Genomic DNA, 20,148 nt, shown 5'->3' on the forward strand with positions numbered 1-20,148 from the left:
TAGAACACCACTGATCACACGTCTCCAGTTCAAAAAACAACCCTCCGCCACCAGTCTCTGTTCTCTACGTTAAGCCAATTTTGTATTTTAGGTTTACCACATCCTGTGTTGTTCTTGTCAATTCTTTGTTACTTAAAAAAAATTTCAGTAATGTTGGTTCAACATAAATTCAAGATCATTATTTCCACACCCCTTTTTTACAAATCCTCACGCCTTGCACCAGTCACCAAGAGTGAAAGCAGTCAAGTAGTTTCTAGGCTTCCATTGGTGCTTTTCTGAAACCAGCTTTTAAGTGGTATGGATAGAAATAATCCTACTGATAGCTTGCTTTCCAATCTAATTTTGCATCCATTCCATTTGGTTTTGGCTCCAATCAGAGAAAGGTCAGGTACCTTGCAGTGAGGACAAAAAGACAAATGAACAACAAAGGCATTTGTCATCACAATTCTTTGGTTACTTGGCCATGCTTGGCCCAAAGGTGGCACGGCCAGAGGAGTGTCTCATAGGTGTGAGATTTGGTGAGGCCAGAGTGTAGAGGGAAGACTTTTTAAAACTTGCTACTCACATGCTCACCATTCAACACCATGAGCATTTGGAAATCATCCGTACATTTCCAAAGAACCTTTTCTGACAGATCTCCCTGAATAATCTGGAAGGCACTGCTTACATTTCCACAGAAACAAAGAAAAAGTTACCCTTGGCTTGCCACATTGGGGTAAACTTCTCTACAGTACAAACTTATCCCAGCTGCCAATCTAGAAGGTACAGTGATCTGAAACGTTAACTCTGATTTCTCTCCAGAGACGCTGCCAGACTTGCTGAAGTTTTCCAGTAATTTCTGTTTTTGTTTGTGATTTCCAGCAGGTCTTTTGGTTTTTGTTTAAGTTTAGAGCATTTTAGGATGCAAGAACTCCTCAACTATTGGAAGAGAAGAAAGTTTAATATACTGAAGTTAATGAGTTGAATTGTTGGAATCCTCTTTACAAATGCCTCTACTTTTATCCTGGTGCCACCAATAGGGAAGTAGTGACAGAAAGTAATTTCAGACATTTGTTCTTAAAAAGTTTCAACAATGAAGTTACAAACCAAAACCAGATGAGCCAAGCAATTCCAATACACAGGCTGGGCAAGGAGAGTCCTTCATTACATTTTGTTACAGAAACTCCTTGTCTTTCCCACCACTCCTGCATTTTCTCTATTTTGTATATATCAAATGAGCTGCCAAACTACCTCACAATTCTTGGAAATCATTAAAATATCAATCACAACCAAGGATATTATTTTTTCATTTTCATATCAACTGATCAGGATCCAATGTTTTAAAAAAGCAGTAAAAACTTCTAATTTTATTGCAAAGAATTTCATTTATTCTGTTAGTCTAAATCAGTAAGCCTGGTTAGAAATAGTCACAGATCTTCTGTGAATAGACTACGGTAGGTTCTTGACTTCTTAATGCCCACAGTAAGATAGAAAGAATCATTGAATGCTATCTGCAAACATCAAATGAAAGACATACTTATACAGCATTTTTCATGGTCACTGGACAATTCAAGGGCTGACTGCCAATTCTAAAGGTAGTCACTCTTGGCATGTAGGCAGACAGTTTTGCACACTGCAAACTCCCTCAAAAGGTAAGGTGATACTGACCTGATAGTGGTTTGTCAGAGCACCAAGGAGAAGTCCCTGGTTCTTTTTTCAAATAATGCCATGAGATCCGTTACATCACTAGAACAGGCAGGTGGCCCTTGGTTTAAAGTCTCACTCAGAAATCAGCACTGCTAAAAGTCCAACATTCCCTTAGAGGAGAAACATCCTTGTTTCTTCTTCTAAATAAAATGGAACATGGACAGTGAAGCTTGTGACTTGGGAAAAATAACACAGCCACAGCTGGCACACAGTAAAAAAGTTCCTTATGTCAGCTTTAAGACAGTAGATTCTGCTGACAGTTCCCCAGTTACTTTGTCATATCCCTTTGGGGACATTAACATTAACAGATGAATCCTGGATACGGCTGTCATTGGTAGACATACCAGAGTAAAATGGGCACCACTTTTCTCTGTTATAGCAGTACATTAACACTTTTCAAATGAACTCAATTCAACACCCGTGATTTCTTTAATCTGCTGAACTCATCTTTCAGTGCTTGGGATGTTACTTTTAAATAAAAAATCAGGAACTCTGAGTCAGAAGGTTTCAGTTCAAGTCTCATTCTAAAGACTTAATCTAAACATTTCAGCTTGCAATTCAGCGTAATATCAAAGGGGTTCTGTACTATCAGATGCATTCTGATCGAGACCCCTACTCGTGACAGATAAATCAGGAAGCGACCCCAGCAAACTCCAACATCTGATCCCCTCTTAGAAAGAAACTGCAATAAACAAAAGTTGTTTAACGTGAGGAAAGTGAACTATACAACAAAGACATGCAGAATGGGGACATGAAAGGGCGACACGGTGGCTCAGTGGTTAGCACTACTGCCTCACAGTGCCAGGAACCCAGTTCAATTCCAGCTTTGGGTGACTGTCCGTGTGGAGTTTGCACATTCTCCCTGCGTTTACATGGGTTTCCTCCAGGTTCCTCTCACAGTACAAACTTGTGCAGGTTAGGTGGATTGGCCATGCTAAACTGCCCTTAGTGTCCAGGGATATGCAGGTGAGGTGGGTTAACCATGGGAAATGCAGGGTTACAGAGACAGGGAAGTAGGTGTGGAGACTGGATTGCAAGTTCTTTGGAGGGACAGTAAGGACTCAATGGGCTGAATAGCCTACTTCCACACCGTACGAGTTCTTTAAACAAAAGGTTAAACCATTAAGGGTGATCGTTCATACTTCCAAAATCACTACCCTACCGTGTTCTCAAAAGTCCAACTGTTCCTTAAAAGTCTGCTCTGATCAGAACCAGCTTTCCTCTTCACCAGCTCCTGCTGCTTATCACCAGCTACATAAGAAAACAAATCATGCAGCTCTCCTCTATGTGCTATTCATGTTACCACAGTGCATGGAGAACAAGCACAAACACCCACTGACAGCACCTTACCATTACACAGGATGTTCTTCTTCCAAGAGAAATCTTCGATGCCAGTCTCAGAGCTGCTATTAGATTCAGTGCACAGGACAGTTGAAGGTCTCCTAGAAACACAAGACAAGGGAACAACACATAAGATACTGCTTAATGAAGAAAATGATCTGTGCTAATGAGATAATAGGAACTGCAGATGCTGGAGAATCTGAGATAACAAGGTGTGGCGCTGGATGAACACAGCAGGCCAAGCAGCATCAGAGGAGCAGGAAAGCTTACGTTTTGGGCCTAGAGCCTTCATCAGAAATGTTCATCAGAAATGAAGGGTCTAGGACCGAAATGTAAATTTTCCTGCTCCTAAGATGCTGCTTGGCCTGCTGCGTTCATCCAGCTCCACACTTTGTGATTTGTGCTAATGTTTGTTTTTTTCCAATGTTGCCATCCTGGGTCACAGCTCCATAACTCCTGGCTCCATTATCTCCATATCTCCAACTTTTATCTCTTAATCAATATGACTAAGAAGCAAATGGTCTGTCCATTATTGCATTGTTGTCTGTTGAGCCTTGTTAAGAAACTGACGATTGCATTTTCTGCATTTTAACAGTGCTATACTTCAAATGTACTTGAATGAATGTTAAGCACTTTGGAAAATCCCACAGATATCAAAAGGCACTTTGTAAATGCAAGTATCTTACTGTAGCCACAGTACCCAGGTATATTACTCAAATGGGCACTTCTTAAATGCAAACCTTAGCTTAAGTGTTAACAGATAATTCAAAGGTTAATAAGATATTATAGCCTGCTCAAATCTGTCCACACAGCAGTTTGCCCCCAGATGCGATTGTTACCACAAAGACTTGCATTTATATCATCCTTTGCGCAACTATATTACCTCTCAAAATCACTTTACAGCTTCGTCACTGATTTGAAGCAGGAAACACTACAGCTAAGTTGTGCAAGGCAAGCTCCAATAAGCAGCAGTGTGGTAACAAATAATAATGTTTTCTTTCATGATAACGATCAAGGGAAAAGTTTTAACCAAGATATCAGAGAGAACTTGCCTGTTCGTTGTCGAAAGAGTGGATAAGCAGATCTTTTAAACTTATCCCTGGCAGCAGCTGGAGTCTAAGTTGAACATCTCTCCTGAAACATAGCACCTCCCACAGTGCAGCACTTCCTCACTACAGCACTAGAGTATTTGCATAGATTTTCGTACTGGAGGCCTGGAGAGACTTGAACAGGAATGTTATGACTCAGAGGCACAAGCACTGCCAAGTAAGTGATGGCTGATTCTGCTGATGACAGAATGATACCGTTAACCCTAAACTTGGGCTCTGGAGCAATGTAACCTCTGCCTTTGTTGAAGTCAGTTAGCTAAATATAAACTAGTAACCAACTGTGAATTTTCTGGGGGTATGTATGACTTATTAACACATCATGCACTCAATTTACTAATCTACAGGACAATCTGTAAACTGCAGAACAGCCCAACACAGACAGGATGGGAGCAATTCAAGTCAAAAAACACTGATCGTGCAATAGCAGTCAGCTCAAGTTACTGTTGCTACTAGTGACATGCCAGTATAACTAATAACTACTTCTACATCTGCAAACTACCTATCCTATTTAGTGACATAACAAGAGCAATTGAAATTCTGATTAATTATATTCCTTGTTTTGGGAAGTTTGAGAGTTGTAAGGAAGGTGCTGTATGAATGAGCCAACCGTTTGATTGTTCGCACCAAGCTCAGGTCAAGTTTGGGCAGATTTCACTGTACAATTGGGTGGCAAGTACAAATGTCATACACCCAGAACTTCTGCAAATTCCAGAAATCTTATGAACAACACAAACTGATTTTAAAAAGATGCTACTTCTTCGTTTAAACCTTAGATTGCCTTTTTTAATTAACGTTCGAAGAAAAGCATTTTATACCTCCATTGGTTATATACAGAACACGGAAGCGAGTATCCTGCATCCACTGCTTACTTAAAATTTAAAATAAAAATCATTAGCATATAATACACACACACCTCATGTTCCCTCCAGAACAGTAAAGTAAAAGCAGTGCAAAATCTAGATAATCAATTAGAATAGCCATGATCTTATTCAATGGGTGAATGGCTCAAAGGGTCAAATATCCACTCAGAGTCCTACAGCATAGAAACAGACCCTTCGGACCAACCAGACCACGCCGACCATAATCCCAAACTAAACTAGTCCCACCTACCTAAATTTGGCCCATATCCCTCCAAATATTTCTTATTCATGTACTTATCCAAATGTCTATTAAACATTGTAACTGTACCCGCATCCAGCACTTCCTCTGGAAATTGATTCCACACATGAACCACTGTCTATGTAAACTGCACCTTGTTTCATTTTAAAATCTTTCTCCTCTCACCTCAAAAATATGGTCCCTAGTCCTGAAATCCCCCACCCTACAGAAAAGACACCTGTCATTCACTTTATCTGTACCTCTCATGATTTTATCAACCTCTCTAAGGTCACCGCTCCACCTCCTACATTTCAGTGAAACAAGTCCCAGCCTATCCAGTGTCTCCTTATAGCTCCATTCCTTGCAATGCACTAGTCCTGGTAAATCTTTCTAAACCCTCTCCAGCTTAATAATTTCCTTCCTATAACAGGGCAACCAGAACTGCACACAGTATTCCAGAAGAGGCCTCACCAACATCCCATACAACGTCAACATGACGTCCCAAATCCAATATTCAAAGCAATGAGTAACAAAGGCAAGTGTGATAAAAGCCTTCTTAAATCACCATGTTGACATGCGCTGCAAGCTTCAAAGAATTATATACTTAAACCTTTCAGTGTCTCTATCCTACAACACTACCCAAGTTGCTACTTTTAATTGTATAATTTTAGTCCTTGTTAGTTTTACCAACACGCAATACAGGTAGTTCTGTGATAACATGTGTTTCATTAGTGTGAATTGGCTGTAACTCGACTGATGAACAGTGGATGCTGTTTAGATAACACAAACTTTCTACGGTACAGGTACAGCAATTTTGTGTAGCGATTTCCCTAGAATGTGATTTTCTATGTCAATTCTCTACAGCGCAAGGTCACACAAGAACGCAACTATCGCGTTATAGGAAAGCTACCTGTAACTTGCATTTATCCAAATTAAACTCCACCTGCCACTCCTCAGCCCATTGACCCAATTGATCAAGATTTCTTTGTAATCTTCCATATTGTCATCTAAATCATGTATACATCATGCTACGTGTTCATATGGTCAGTGATCAGAATCAGGATTCCCAGCTCCGGAACACTCGAGATTATTTCAAATTGCTTCTGCTGCTCTGCCTAAATTCAAACATGAAGCTGTGATCATGGACACCGAAGATTTCTGCAGTTCCACATTAGACCGAGTTGTGTCATCAGAAGTGCTTAGAACCTTTTATTTAAAAAGCAAGTAAAAGACCAGATAGAAAATGACATAAATCAATCTCAACTGGATGGTACTATGCTTTGATTTTTAAAACTTGAAGGTTTTAATAGGAAGGACTGACAAAGACATCTCCAGATGGTCAGTCCTGCATTTTGTAGCTCATGTCTGGCTGATCCCATCAAGCTTTGCAATCAGGCTATAAACGCACAGATGCCTTGACTATTAGTAAAATGCGTACAAGTCTGAAATGGACAGCACAGCAGAATGAAGGGCAGCTGGAAGGCAACACAGCAATATTTGGAGCTGTCACCTCACCAGTAATATTTCACATAGCTCTCTCCTTGTCTTGACACATCTGTAACCAAATGACCCTTTCACAGCTGTAAAGAAAAGCTGGTTTGGTGAGTACTTTTGAGACCAAGAGATCCTGTTTCTTGTCATGACAACAGGCTTTGCAAACACGTCATTGTTCCCCGTGGTTTGTATGCCCCTATAATCATCCCAACTGAGATTAAAAAAACACATCTAAAAGTAGGCCATTCAGCCCATAATGACCATTCTACCTCTTCCAGAGAGCTATCCGATTAATCCCATACCTTGTTATACTCCATAACTCCAATTCATTCTGCAAGTTGGGGAATACATATTTGGAATTTAGAGTCTAATGATGATCTCAATCGATTGTTGGGGAAAACTCATCTGGTTCATTGATGTCCTTTAGGGAAGGAAACTGCCATCCTTACCTGGTCTGGCCTATGTGTGACTTCAGTCCCACAGCAATGTGGTTGGCTCTTACCTGCCCTCTGGGCAATAACTGAAATACCCTCAAATGAATGAGTTAAAAACAAAATTCCAACTCCCTTTCAAGGAGTGTATTCCAGAGCACAGAATCATTGCTGTAAAATATTTCCTCAAGTACTCTCTGATTCTTTTGGTAATTATCTTAAACTTGTATCCCAGTCACCGACAATCCTGTTGATGGGAACAACATTTCTTCGTCTACTTTTTTTTAAAAAGTTCGCAATTTTGAGCATTGCATTAAACACCCCTGATCATTCTCTGCTCTAAATGGAACACACCCAGTTTCTCTAACTAAAATTCCTCATCCCTGGTCAGATCAGCTAATTCAGTTCAAATGACTCTTCATATCTGGTGCTTTCCTATATTTAAGGTTCAAAACTGCTCCAGACAGCTGATGACAGCCAGCATGGGCAGATTGAATTGGACAGAAACTATCACATTCACTGTCAAAAATGTACAACATGTACTGGTGTGAAGTGTTGCAGTGTACTAACTGTCACAGTCCAGAGAGGTCTACGGTTCAGTGCTCACTCTGTATCAAATTAACTTTTATAATTGGAGTGGAAGTAGTTACACTAAGCATTCCCATGCTGAGAAACTAGCCGGCATTCTCTTTACATTAAGTTGTTGAAGGTGATTCTGAAAATTTGGTTTTATATGCATTTGGAGAGGCAAGGAGTGATTAGGGATAGTCTGCATGGTGTTGTGTGAGGAAAATCGCGTCTGTCAAATTTGATTTGAGCTTTTTGAGGAAGTAACCAAGAAGACTGATGAGGACAGAGCAGTAGACATTGTTTACTTGAACTTTAGTAAAGCCTTTGACAAGATTCAGCATGGTAGATTAATTAATAAGGTCAGATTGCTTCGATTCAGGATGAGCTTGACAATTGGATACAAAATGGGCTTAAACAAACAGATGGCAAGAGGTTGTTTTTCGGGCTGAAGGCCTGTGACCAATGGTGTTCTGCAGGGATCGGTGCCGGGTCCACTTTTGTTTGTCATTTACATAAATGATTTAGATGAGAATACAGAAGGCATGGCTAGTAAGTCTGAGGATGATACCAAAATTGGTGGTATTGTGACAGTGAAGAAGTTATCTAAGATTACAAACGGGTCTCAATCATATGGGTCAACAAGGTGAAGAGCAGCAGATAGAGTTTAATTTGGATAAATGCAAGCTATTGCATTTTGGTCAAACAAACAAGGCAGGACTATACAATTAAAAGTAGGGCCTCAAGGTGTGTTGGAGAACAGATAGACCTAGGGATTCAAGTACATAATTCTTGGAGACTTGTATCATGTATAGATAGGGTGGTTAAGAAAGCATTTGGCATGCTTGCCTTCATTGCTGAAACCTTTTGAGTACAGGAGTTGGGATGTTATGTTGAGGCTGTACGGGACCTTGATGAGACCTCTTCTGGAGTTTTGTGTCCAGTTCTGGTTGTCCTGTTCTGGATAGTATTAAGCTGGAGAGAGTTTAGAAGAGATTTACCAGGATGTTGCTGGTTATGGAGGGTCTGAGTCATAAGGAGAGGTTGTAAAGGCTGGGAGTTTTCTCACTGGAATGCAAGGGGTTGAGGGTTGGCCTTATAGATGTTTATAAAATCATGAGGGGTACAGATTAGGTGAATGGCAGGTGTCTTTTCCCTAGGGTGGGGAACTTCAAGACTATGGGCATATTTTTAAAGGTGAGAGCAGAAAGATTTAAAAAAGAAGAGGGGCAATTTTTTTTAAAAACAGAAAGTGGCTTGTGTGTGGATTAAATATCCAGAGGAAGTGGTGGATGCAGGTACAGTTACAATGTTTAAAAGACATTTGAACAAGTACATGAATAAGAAATGTTTAGAGGGATATGGGCCAAGCGTAAGTAGGTGGGACTATTTTAGTTTAGGATTATGGTTGGCAGGGACTGACTGGACCAAAGGGTCTGTTTCTGTGCTATATGATTGTATGACTCTATTACTCTACCACTGACTACTCTTCTGCCAAGTGAAAGTCTCAGGTTTGCAAGTAAGAACAGGATGATCCTCTGCTAAGCATTCTCTGGAAAAATAGCCTGTCATTCTTGGCTGTCTAGGCTGACAAATGAACACTGGTGACTAGTATGGGAAGTAATGGACAATGGCCAATCTCTGTAGAACAATAACCATGAGTTTGTACCTTTAAGAAATGGGGAAAAAAAAACGATAATGTTGGAAATGCAATTGTTATTGCAAACCAGAAAGAAAATGCTTCATTTCAAAGTGTCAATAACTCATTCATGTACATGATTGGGCATAATGAACTACAGGATCCAAATGTGTTCATTTCAGAAGGAAGAAGGGAAATAAAATTAAAAGGGGAGACAAAAATAAAAATGAATCGTCTAATTTTGTAACCCGCCTTACTAAACTGATGATCCTTCCTAGCAAACTATTTTGGATTAGTCACAAGTCAGATTGAATGAACTTGTAGGAACATCTGTCAACAGCCAGTACATCCACTCCACTGTACAATTCTTTACTGGGGACTGTAAGCGACCACCACCACACTGCAATCAGCCAATGGAAACAATGCCAGGCACATACCTGTTCCAGGCTCCACTACTGCAGATCATGTTGTTACTCAGGGATTTAAAAGTCCATCTCCTGCTGCCCCATCTCTAACACATGCAGCACATACATACATACATCACCACACATAATGCTCCTCCTCTATCCTTTTCTCCAAGAGGCATTTCTCTTTAAAATCAATTCTTTTCAATCCAGTCACACATCTATTCTGCAATGAAAAAACCATTCTAACACAAGGAATAAGGTTCCTGTGTTTTCTCTGTTGCTGGGTGGAGCTAGTGACGCAGTGAAGAAACACGCTTAACAGTCAGAAATCACATGCACATTATTTGCATTCTACCATAGGAGCTAACTCTTTGACATCATTCCCATAACAAATAGGATTTAGCGTCATTATGTCTCTTGCATAATTGATATTCACACATTATTACTGCTTTGCTGACTGACTAAGGAGTATTTACACTGTGGCTCTCAGTTTAAGTCACTTAAAGCAACACTGGGCGCGCACAGCCAGTGTACATTGTTCCAATGCGCCATCATCTGGCCGAGGGAAATCAATGTCTTAGATGCATTTAAATGCTGACTAAACGTTAACATTTGAGAGTTTTTTCTCCACAGTGTTAGCAGTTTTACAGATGGCATAAAATCAGGAGTGCTCTTGGAATACCAGCTAGTGGTCATACACAACAGTGTCGTGCAAAACAAGGCAACTTTGAGGGTCCTGCATGACGTTTCTGTGACAATCCCAGGGCATGGGTGTTTGACACAAAACTGATAAGATTTTCACAGGATGGCTGGTGTAATGGAATTGCACAATGGACTCTTTTTCTAAGTATGGGTTTTCATCTCATTTAATAGAATGTGGGCATTTTTTTGCCTTTGAGGGGTTTATTGGGTTATTTCAGGGGACAGTAAAGAGACACTGAGGCAGGAGTCAGGCCTGACCAGTCAAATTCATTCCCTAAAGGGCATTAGTCAACCAGGTGGGCTTTTACAACAATTTATGATAGTTTCAAGGCCACCATGACTGAGTCTGGTTTTCATCTTATAGAGTCACAGAGATATACAGCATGGAAACAGACTCTTTGGTCCAAATTACCCACAGCGAACAGATATTCTAAATTAATCTAGTCCCATTTGCCAGCATTGGCCCATATCCAGCTAAACTCTTCCTATTCATATAGTTATCCAGATACCTTTTAAATGTTGTAGCTGTACCAGCCTCCACCACTTCCTCTGGTAGCTCATTCCATACATGCACCACCCTCTGCATTAAAAGTTTGCCCCTTAGGTCCTTTTAAATTTTCCCCTCTCAACTCAAGTTTTAGACTCACCTACCCTGGGAAAAAGACTTTGGCAATTCATTCGATCCATGCCCCTCATGATTTAACAAACCTTGATAAGGTCATCCCCTCAGCCTCCGATGCTCCTCTCAATTTATTGAATAAATGTAAATTCCATTCATTGTCATGGTGAACCCACATCCCCACAGAATTAGTTTGAGACTGAGTTACTGGTCCAGCAACATTACCACTATACCACTGTCATCTCATTTTTCTTTCATGTTATAATGAAGGCACATTACTGAGATTGAGAAGAGGAGGCTTTATACAGCAGCTGTCCATGTAGGACTGAGAGTGCCTGAAACAGTGACATGAGTTGTATTTTACCCATCCTCACACTGCTGGTGTACCTGACGTGGACCAGCTCAGAAAAGTTTACTCAACACTGTCAAGTTAATGAGAAACAATTTGACCCTTCTTGCATTGGATGAGTGCAAAAGTGGTGACGTTTTCCAAAAAATGGCAAGCGTGCCAATATGAAATCAATTTGACCTCATTTCAGTTTGGAGCAGATTGTGTTAACTATTAAAATCCCCATCTCATCTCGTCAATTAATAGAACAAAAGGAAAATGCTTGAGATGCAGGAATCTGAAATGAAATGAGAGCCAGGTGAAAGGTGTCAGCAGCTCTGGAGAGAGGAATGTTAGAATTGATCATCAGAAGCTGTAAACAGGCAGCACATAAAGAGGACTAGAAATGGGTTGCAGAAATTTAAAAGGAAGGAAAAAATGAATAGGTTGTGAAAACATGAAAGGCTGAGGATATGACTGAGCGACCAAGTAAGACAAAATGAAGTGATAACGGGAGGCCTCAGGGAAGTAGAAGATTGATCAAAAAGCCAGAGTGTGTGAAAATGGGAACAGCAGAAAAGGAAAGGGCCAGGGGACCTGAAAAATCAGGACGTGCCAAGAAAGCAGCAACGTTCCCAGAGCGTAGTGGGAAAAAAAAAGAGTGAAACCAAGGGTGCAGACCACCTTGCCAGCTATGAACTATACATGACTCTCCCAAACATTAGCACACAACCTCCCCTATTCCTGGATGCACTGCCACATCATCTTATACTTCAACACTTGCTGTTGAAAAGAAAATGGTAGTCGGGTCTGAAAGCTGTGCCCATCAGGCTGTAAGCACTTCATAGAAAGAAGAGATGCCTTAATTAAGCTTTGTTGCAGCACTGTGGATGGTCAAGGACAGAGAGGTCAGAGAGGGATAGAAAATTCAAGCTAATAGAAACTCAGTATTACACATGCAGATGGAATCTAGTTATTCAGCAAAGCAGTCATGCAACACTGATAAACAGCAAGATCTTATTATGACAGGAGATGACAGAGTATCCAGTTGGGGGTAAAACCCAGAAGCAGAGTTCAAGAATCTGGATGGAGATACAGGAAAACATAAAATAGAAAGTAAAAGGAGGAGAAGTAGGCCATTCAGCTCATGATGTTTGTTCTACCATTCAGTGAGATCACATGGCTAATCTGACTACAGCCTTAGCTCCACTTTTGTGCCTATTCCAATTCCACGCAGCAACCCCAAAATAACTGTTTTGTCTTGTAGATAAACCAAGTCTATTCATCTCATACAGTAATATACTTAATGACCCAGCCACCACTGCTTTCTATGGGCAAGAATTCCAAAGACCAATAGCCCTCTGAGAAGAATTTTTTCCTCATCTCTGTCTTAAATGGGAGTCTCTTTATTTTGAAGCAGTGCACCTAGTTCAAGATTCCCCACAAGGGACAGCACCCTCTCACCATCTCTTGTCAAAAACCTCTCAGAATTTCACACGTTGCAATGAGATAATCTTCTATTCTCCTAACTCCAAAGAGTAGAGATCGAACCTGCTCAACATTTCCTCATAAAACAATCTGTTCATGCTAGGAATCAGCTGAGTGAACTCTCACTGAACTCTTCAAAAAGTAAGTTAATCTCTCTTTAAATAAGACCACAGGAATGCACAGAGTCCTTTAGGTGTGGTCTCAGTAATACCTTGAATAGTTGCAGCAAGACGTCCCTACATTGTTACATCATGGTCCTCATAATAGAGGCAAATAATTCACTTGCCTTCCTAATCACGGGCTGCATACTAACCTTTTGTGATTCATACGCAGGCACACCCAAAGCCTTCAATACAGCAGCATTCTATGCTCTCTCTCAGTTTAAACAATTTTCTGCTTTTCTATTCTTCCTGCCAATAAAAAATATGAAAGGGTCCTGGTAGTGTCTTCTGTGCCTGCATTGACGCTGGGAAGGTAAAGAACAGGGTTCAGAAATGATGGACGATTGAATCAGTGTTGCGCAACAGGTGGTCCATTGGGGCACTGAAACAAGGAGAAAGTTGTATAATTGATTGAGACTCAAATCCAAACACAGAAAATCGTACATTTCTCAAGGCTAAAACAGGAGTTGTTTTATAAAACCTGAGCCTCATTCCCGATCCCTGTTCAGATTGTGGTTGACGCAACAGCAGAGGGCCCACACCAAGTACTACCAGTCCTGCTTAACCTCCACCTCAACAAACCCCAGCCCTGGAGCCAAATCCAAACCTAGCTGTGTATTGGGTAAACAGAGCAATATACACTAACCTGATCTTCACTACCTGGAATCATTCTCGATGATCTGTCTGAAACAATGCTTATTGGCCTGTTACCTGGGAGACAAGGATGCTTGAGAATCTAGATCTGTCTGGTTTCCAGATCTATAAGGTGAATTGTAAAGTTTAAAACTAACATTCTGTCAAACAGGTTTTGGAGATGCCAAAGAATTCGTGCTTCAAGAGTAATGATAGAAAGAGGCCAAGTTTGTTTCTCCATTTAACAATGACTTCAAACACTGGGTTCAAGTGTCAGAGAGGAATCCCGGACACAGCAGTCAGAGCGAATCACTCACTCTCCTGTATCTACAGGCACTGGTCAAATATTAGCAAGGAGAGGCTTTCATGAGGACAATGAGAAGTACGTCCCTAATAATTTCAGAATGCATTTCTTCCTAAAGAAATGATAAATGATCAAGAAAATTTCTGTGCAGTCAAACACAAAACTATTAAAATTTCAGGAAGAAGGCTGTATATAACCATCCCACCACAAACAGGTGAACACCATTGTAGGTTAAATCTTCAGGCCCACATAAAGGAGCCTTGACCTGCTGTTTCCAAAATGATGAATGCCAATGTTACAAATGCTCAACTACATCTGTACGTACGGTCTAGATGAGATAAACAACAAATGATACTTTTTGGGGAACGACTAGGGTGGATATAGAAAAAACAAAATGAAGGGTCTTGCGGGACAGTTGAGTGTACCTGTTTCTGGGCCACAAGGTATCGGCTCAACTCCCACCAGCTCTGGAGGGAAGTCTAAGCAGGTTGACTTATTCTTTTCTGTAAGAATGAGTTTCTGGCTAGGAATGGGCTGGCCTATGAAAGAAAGTGTGGGCTGCACATACATTGTACGTTGTGTTGTGAATAAACCCATGTAGAAGGCAGATCAGTTCCTGTTTCTTCCTTTGCCAGATGAATGCTCACCAGTTGAACAGTACACACTGGGGTCTCTGTCATGAGGAGGCAGATTCCATGTCTGTATAAAAACCAGGCTTCTGTAACTGGTGTGGCATGGTGGGTTGTGGAGAAACTTGTCTGTAAAATGGGGAGAACTATGAGCATCAATAAATCACATTGGTTAAAGGACGAGAGGCCAGGTACAATAAAGGTTTAGGGTTCCTAGTTGCTTTTTCAATTTGTTCCTCGGATTGGTTTGATAAGTGTATGTGAAAGATTTACTTGGATAAGCTGGAGGTGTTCACACAGAACATCAGGGTAGATGGTGCCACAGCCAGCTTTGACTGGATTTCTAACGAGCGATAGATGAAGTACCTATAAGTTTTTGGATGTTAAAACGAATCGCTATTTACTTTGCCTGTTCCTGTGCACCAGAGTAAGGTGTGAACAATTCAATAAGCACAGCTGGTTTTTGTTGAACACTTAAGACACAATCAGCAACAACTTTGAAATCAGTGTTAATGCAGTTGGTTTTTGATTTTTGAGTGCCAATGAAGAAGGGCCTATATATTTACGGGCATTTTAAGTGGTGAGGACTGTATGTTTACTTGATTGTGTAACTCCAGGCTTGAACCTAAAATGTCCCACAACATGCCCACCCCTAACTTGGCATTTCTATTTATACTGGTGCATTCATCAAGTTCTCACAACCTGTCAAATTAAAGAGTAATGGTTTCACTTGTACCCTGCAAATTAATCTCCAGAATTTTTAATCTCTCCAGAGATTTTATGGTTTATGTACCAACTCCCACCATTCTACCATCACTGCTCATGATTATCCTCTATTATCCTGATTGTTTTACAGTAAAGTTTGGTTTCTGTGTAAACAAGTCTGACCAGAAAAAGGCATTTTGTTACATGGGAACAATAAGGAAGGTTTCTAATCCTAGTTTTAATCCATAACAACAGGCCAGTCCTCAATCAACAGCATTGAGGCTGCACTGAAGCAAAGACATGGGCCAGCTACTCTCACAGCCACACCTGGACTGGTTTTGGGACAGTTTAATCCAAAGTGACTTTGTGGGTTGGTCCAATGTGACACCCTACAAACGCAGCCTCCTTACTGTGTCAGAATTGTAATTTGCTGCACCTCCCCAAACATCCTTTCATTTTATCTTCCTTTCAGCTTCAGTTTCTCTGAGACACTTCAGTCAGCATTTCGGCTTGTAGTATCTTATGTAGAGAATTCAAGTTTGGTCCCTTTTTTTCAACTTGGGAAAAACAGCAGCTAACCTAAATACAGTAAAAGCCATGCAAAAAGCTGGTGAATGATCAGCTAATCCATTTTTTGGTAAAGCTGGTAGATGGAAGAACATAGGCCTGAGCGCAGGCAAAATTTCCTGTTACTTGAGTAGAGAATAGGATCTATTGTATTCACCCAAGCTAGTAGCCAGCAGTTCAGCTTAACACCACATAAAGAAGGCAGCACCTCCCTCTAAGCAGCCCTCCTTCAGTTAGGCACTAATATTTGCCACAATTATACGCTCATGTTTGTTTCAGGAGGTGAAATCTTACCCTCTGGCTCAGAGACAAGACTGGAACCAGTTGTACCAAAGTGGCACTTGAACGTTAATTTTCTGTCATCGTAAACCTCAGAATAAAACAATCCCTGTGCCAACGTATGCTAGAATACTTTCCCCATTTGGAGTGTTCTCCCCGGTTCAAAGTTAGCATGCATTAAATACAAAACCTTTAGTCTGGGCAGCCTAGAGGCCATTGTGTGATCACCGCAGGTCACCAAAGCAAACCATGTCAATGGGCCAAGAGATTTAGCCAGTGACAAGAGTGATTGTGGTTGTTAGGAATTTAAGCCAAGAACAGAGGTAAAAATAATTTAGCTGGTTTTCTGCACTAAACAGGAGACTTTAAGTTGAGTTAATTGATTTTATTCAACATTCTGTAAAGGCTTTTTTTTATTTTTCTGTACTTTGAGTTGTGAACTAAAAGAACTGTTTTAAAAACTAGGGCTAACTACATGCTTTGAAAATAGACTTGAGGAATGTTGGATCAGACAGATCCTAGGCTCAAGGGGTTAAATAGCCTATTCCTGTTTCTACTTCTTATAACCTTATAAAAGCCTTCAGACCTTTACCAGCTCAGGAGCTCTCCCTGTTCTCTGCAGTAAAAGTTACTTTGAGCCTAAAGAAAACCAATTTGTCTTTCCTTCAGCACTTGCTGAAAGCTGTGACTTTTAATTGATTAGTCAGAGACCTTTTATAAGTGAACCAGCCACCCTCTGCCTCATGCAATCCCATGGAAGCATTCAGAGAACGACGACTGAGAAACACCATTCCAATCAGCATAACCATCTTATCAGAGCTGTCAATAGGGACCAATGTACTACTTTCTCAACATTCCCTCTGGTCATAATATGTATGTTTTTTTTCCTGTTTGTGTATAGTTCTCTAGGGGATTAAAGTTTTAAAACAGTGGAGTTATATACTGAGATTTCATAATTGTTTAGCTGTAGCTTGATACTAATAACTTGCAATAAAATACTAACTGAAACCTGGTCTGCGATTTCAGTCAATCTGGGTCTAAAAAACAGGCAAATTGGGGAACTCTATGTTCTTTTTTAATGTCTTTAACTTTTATGATGACTCTTGGAATAGTAGGGTTTGATTTCCAGACTGCTACACCAGTACGGCATAACAATGACAACAAGGATTCATAGAGCTCGATTCAAGAAATCTCTCATGTTAACAATAATTCAAATCACAGTGAGGAATCAGAATCAAAGTTAAACATTTTCATCTAAAACATATGCAACAGGGTACGTTTTCAAGGTAGGACTAGAGCGCAGATAAACTTTTAGCAAGGTAGGAAGACAGTATGAGTGAATTTTAAAAGTATATTTTCACAACAATAAAAGGCTGAATCTGGTGAGAAATCGCATAAAAGGAGCTGATCTTCAAAAACTCTGGAAACTTGGGCTTATTAGTTTTACCTGGTCTGAAAAATACTTATTTACATTAGTCTTCACTCCCTTCGCTCCTATCCTGAAAACATTAACTCTGTAGACATGCCTGAAATTCCAGCACAAAAATGTAAGTTCCTGGAAAAACTCAGCAGGCCTAGCAGCATCTGTGGAGAGAAATCAGAGTTAATATTTTGGGTCGAATGACACTTCCTCAGAACTTTTCCAGCAATTTCTGTTTTTGTTTCTAACTTATAGCATCCGCAGTTCTTTTGGTTTTAATGAAATTTTAGTCGCTCAGTTAATGGAGATTATTTATAAATAAGACAATACAAGTACAGGTAAGCTTCTTGGCTACACCAGCGTATCTCAGCTATATTATTCTTACCCACACACTCAATAAGACTGACTAGATACTAACCACAAGTAGGTTTTTTCTGAGATTTAATGTGAAGAATAATATGGTAGTTCTTATGTGATTCAAATCCAGTAAATGCCAGTGGAGGAATTATTATTGAGCTGTTTATGTCTAATTATGTGCTTAAAGCTCCATGGGAGACAGTGGACAAAGTTCCTGTAGTTTCTCATGCACTTATTTTCTCTTAATATTCACTTACTCAGCAACATGTTGGAATTGCTCAAGAAGCATTATTTCTGCTGAGGTACCTTTGCAAATTGGAACACCTTTTCTCCAACCTGAGGCAACTGAACATCAGAAGGCAAACAATAGCCATTGTCCCAATTTTTTGGCTCTTTGGAACTTATGTTAAAGAAATTTACAGACTATACAAGTCATTATAAGTGCCTTTATGCAAAGAGAATATGGAAAGCAGTTTATCTTCAATAAAGTATTATGGACCAGACCAAGCCAGACCCCCTCAAAATATTTTAAGTTGGCAGCTCAAACAGTAACTTTTTCTTATTTTAAAGACATGTGTAAAGTGCTGTGTTCAAAATGTAATTCAACTGGTCAAAGTAAAGTAACGTTAAGCAAAACATAATTTGTTCAAACACTGCAGTTAAAATACAACAAAAGAAAAACAGAGCTTAGAATAACAACTTTATTTGTAAACTTAACACAATAACAGATATGGTAATTATTACTAATTAACTGTTCTAATACAGTGACATCCCATAAACACACCCTTTGGCAAAAAGGTAAATTTAGAAAACAGATTTTGTCTCACTTGCAAGCCAGCAGCCCAGGAAGAGAACCCACAGCATTTGGCCGTAATCGACAGAGGGAAAAATACTTTCCATTTCTTCAGACCCACATCAGCAACTGCTTAAAGCCAAGCCTAATAAGCCAAAAAAAAATCGCCCAGAAATCCTGGACTGCAAAAGCTGGCCACGCTCAACCAGGCTGCTTTTATTGTTCCAATTTTTCTTTTAAAAAAAAACCCATGGTCTCAAATTGTTTCTTTTCTCAGATTGCTTGATACCTGTGCCCTAATCTCTCTCTAAAAGACACCAGTAGAAAACATGCCTTTAAAGGAATGTATAGAGGAGACGTCAGAGGGAGGTTCTTCACCCAGAGAGTTGTGAGCACATGGAACAGTTTGCCAGTGGTAGCCGTGGAAGCAGAGTCATTAGTGACATTTAAGCGACTGCTGGACATGCACATGGACAGCAGTGAATTGAGGGGAATGTAAATTAGGTTATTGTATTTTTGGATTAGGATTAATCCACGGCACAACATCGTGGGCTGAAGGGCCTGTACTGTGCTGTACTTTTCTATGTTCTATATTTGTCACAAAAGGAAGACCAATAATTGTTGGCATCTTTAAATCAAGTTGTCAGATCACCTCAAGGCTTTACTGTTGAATGAATTATACAAATCATTATGTTTGATTTACTTAAATAAAGGAAAATACGTTTAAGGAGCCCAAACCTTTACTGGACGGGGTCTCTTGGCACGGTGGCTCAGTGATTAGCACTGCAGCCTCACAGCACCAGGGACCCAGGTTCAATTCCAGCCTCAGGTAACTGTGCAGAGTTTACACATTCTCCCAGTGTCTGTGTGGGTTTCTTCCGGGTGCTCCAGTTTCATCCCACAGTCCAAAAGATGTGCAGGCTAGGTGGATTGGCCATGCTAAATTGCCTGTAGTGTTCAGGGGTGTGTGGGTTATAGGGGGATGGATCTGGGTGGGACACTCCAAAGGGTGGCATTGACTTGTTCTGCTGAAGGGCCTGTTTCCACACTGTAGGGAATTTAACCTTGTTTAGATTTTTGACCTTCTTCAAATGGATTAGACATTTATCAAGAAACTATGATTATTTGCTAGCCAGAGTGTCTTTCAATGAGACATGGATTCATTTGAAGATGGCCACATTGAAGTGTTCACCACTGCTCATTTTTAAACTCTTTTTTAAGTTGAGGAATCTAGGTAAAGATACAAACTTACATGGTGCAAGACTGCACAATTTGCAAAGAGTGGGAATATTTTCAAATCAGCATTTTACCTTCGATAATTAACTGCTGACATTGAAAGAAATGTTAACTGAAAACAATACTAATAGAGGAACAATGTTTTGGTATTGTAA

At 40.2% G+C, this 20,148-nt stretch overlaps 1 protein-coding gene across 8 annotated transcripts in view; it reads right to left on the minus strand.

The window, feature by feature from the left end:
* Positions 1-20,148, minus strand: part of LOC125466721 (rho guanine nucleotide exchange factor 10-like protein) — a 187,874-nt gene that overhangs the window by 92,448 nt on the left and 75,278 nt on the right. For all 8 annotated transcript variants that reach the window (XM_048561632.2, XM_048561636.2, XM_048561635.2 and 5 more), the window contains one exon: positions 3,037-3,128. In XM_048561632.2, the coding sequence (XP_048417589.1) occupies positions 3,037-3,128 (92 nt within the window). The remainder of the gene's footprint in view (positions 1-3,036; positions 3,129-20,148) is intronic.

This window comes from Stegostoma tigrinum, chromosome 28 (genome assembly GCF_030684315.1).
Source record: "Stegostoma tigrinum isolate sSteTig4 chromosome 28, sSteTig4.hap1, whole genome shotgun sequence".
Classification (NCBI taxonomy): Eukaryota; Metazoa; Chordata; class Chondrichthyes; order Orectolobiformes; family Stegostomatidae; genus Stegostoma; species Stegostoma tigrinum.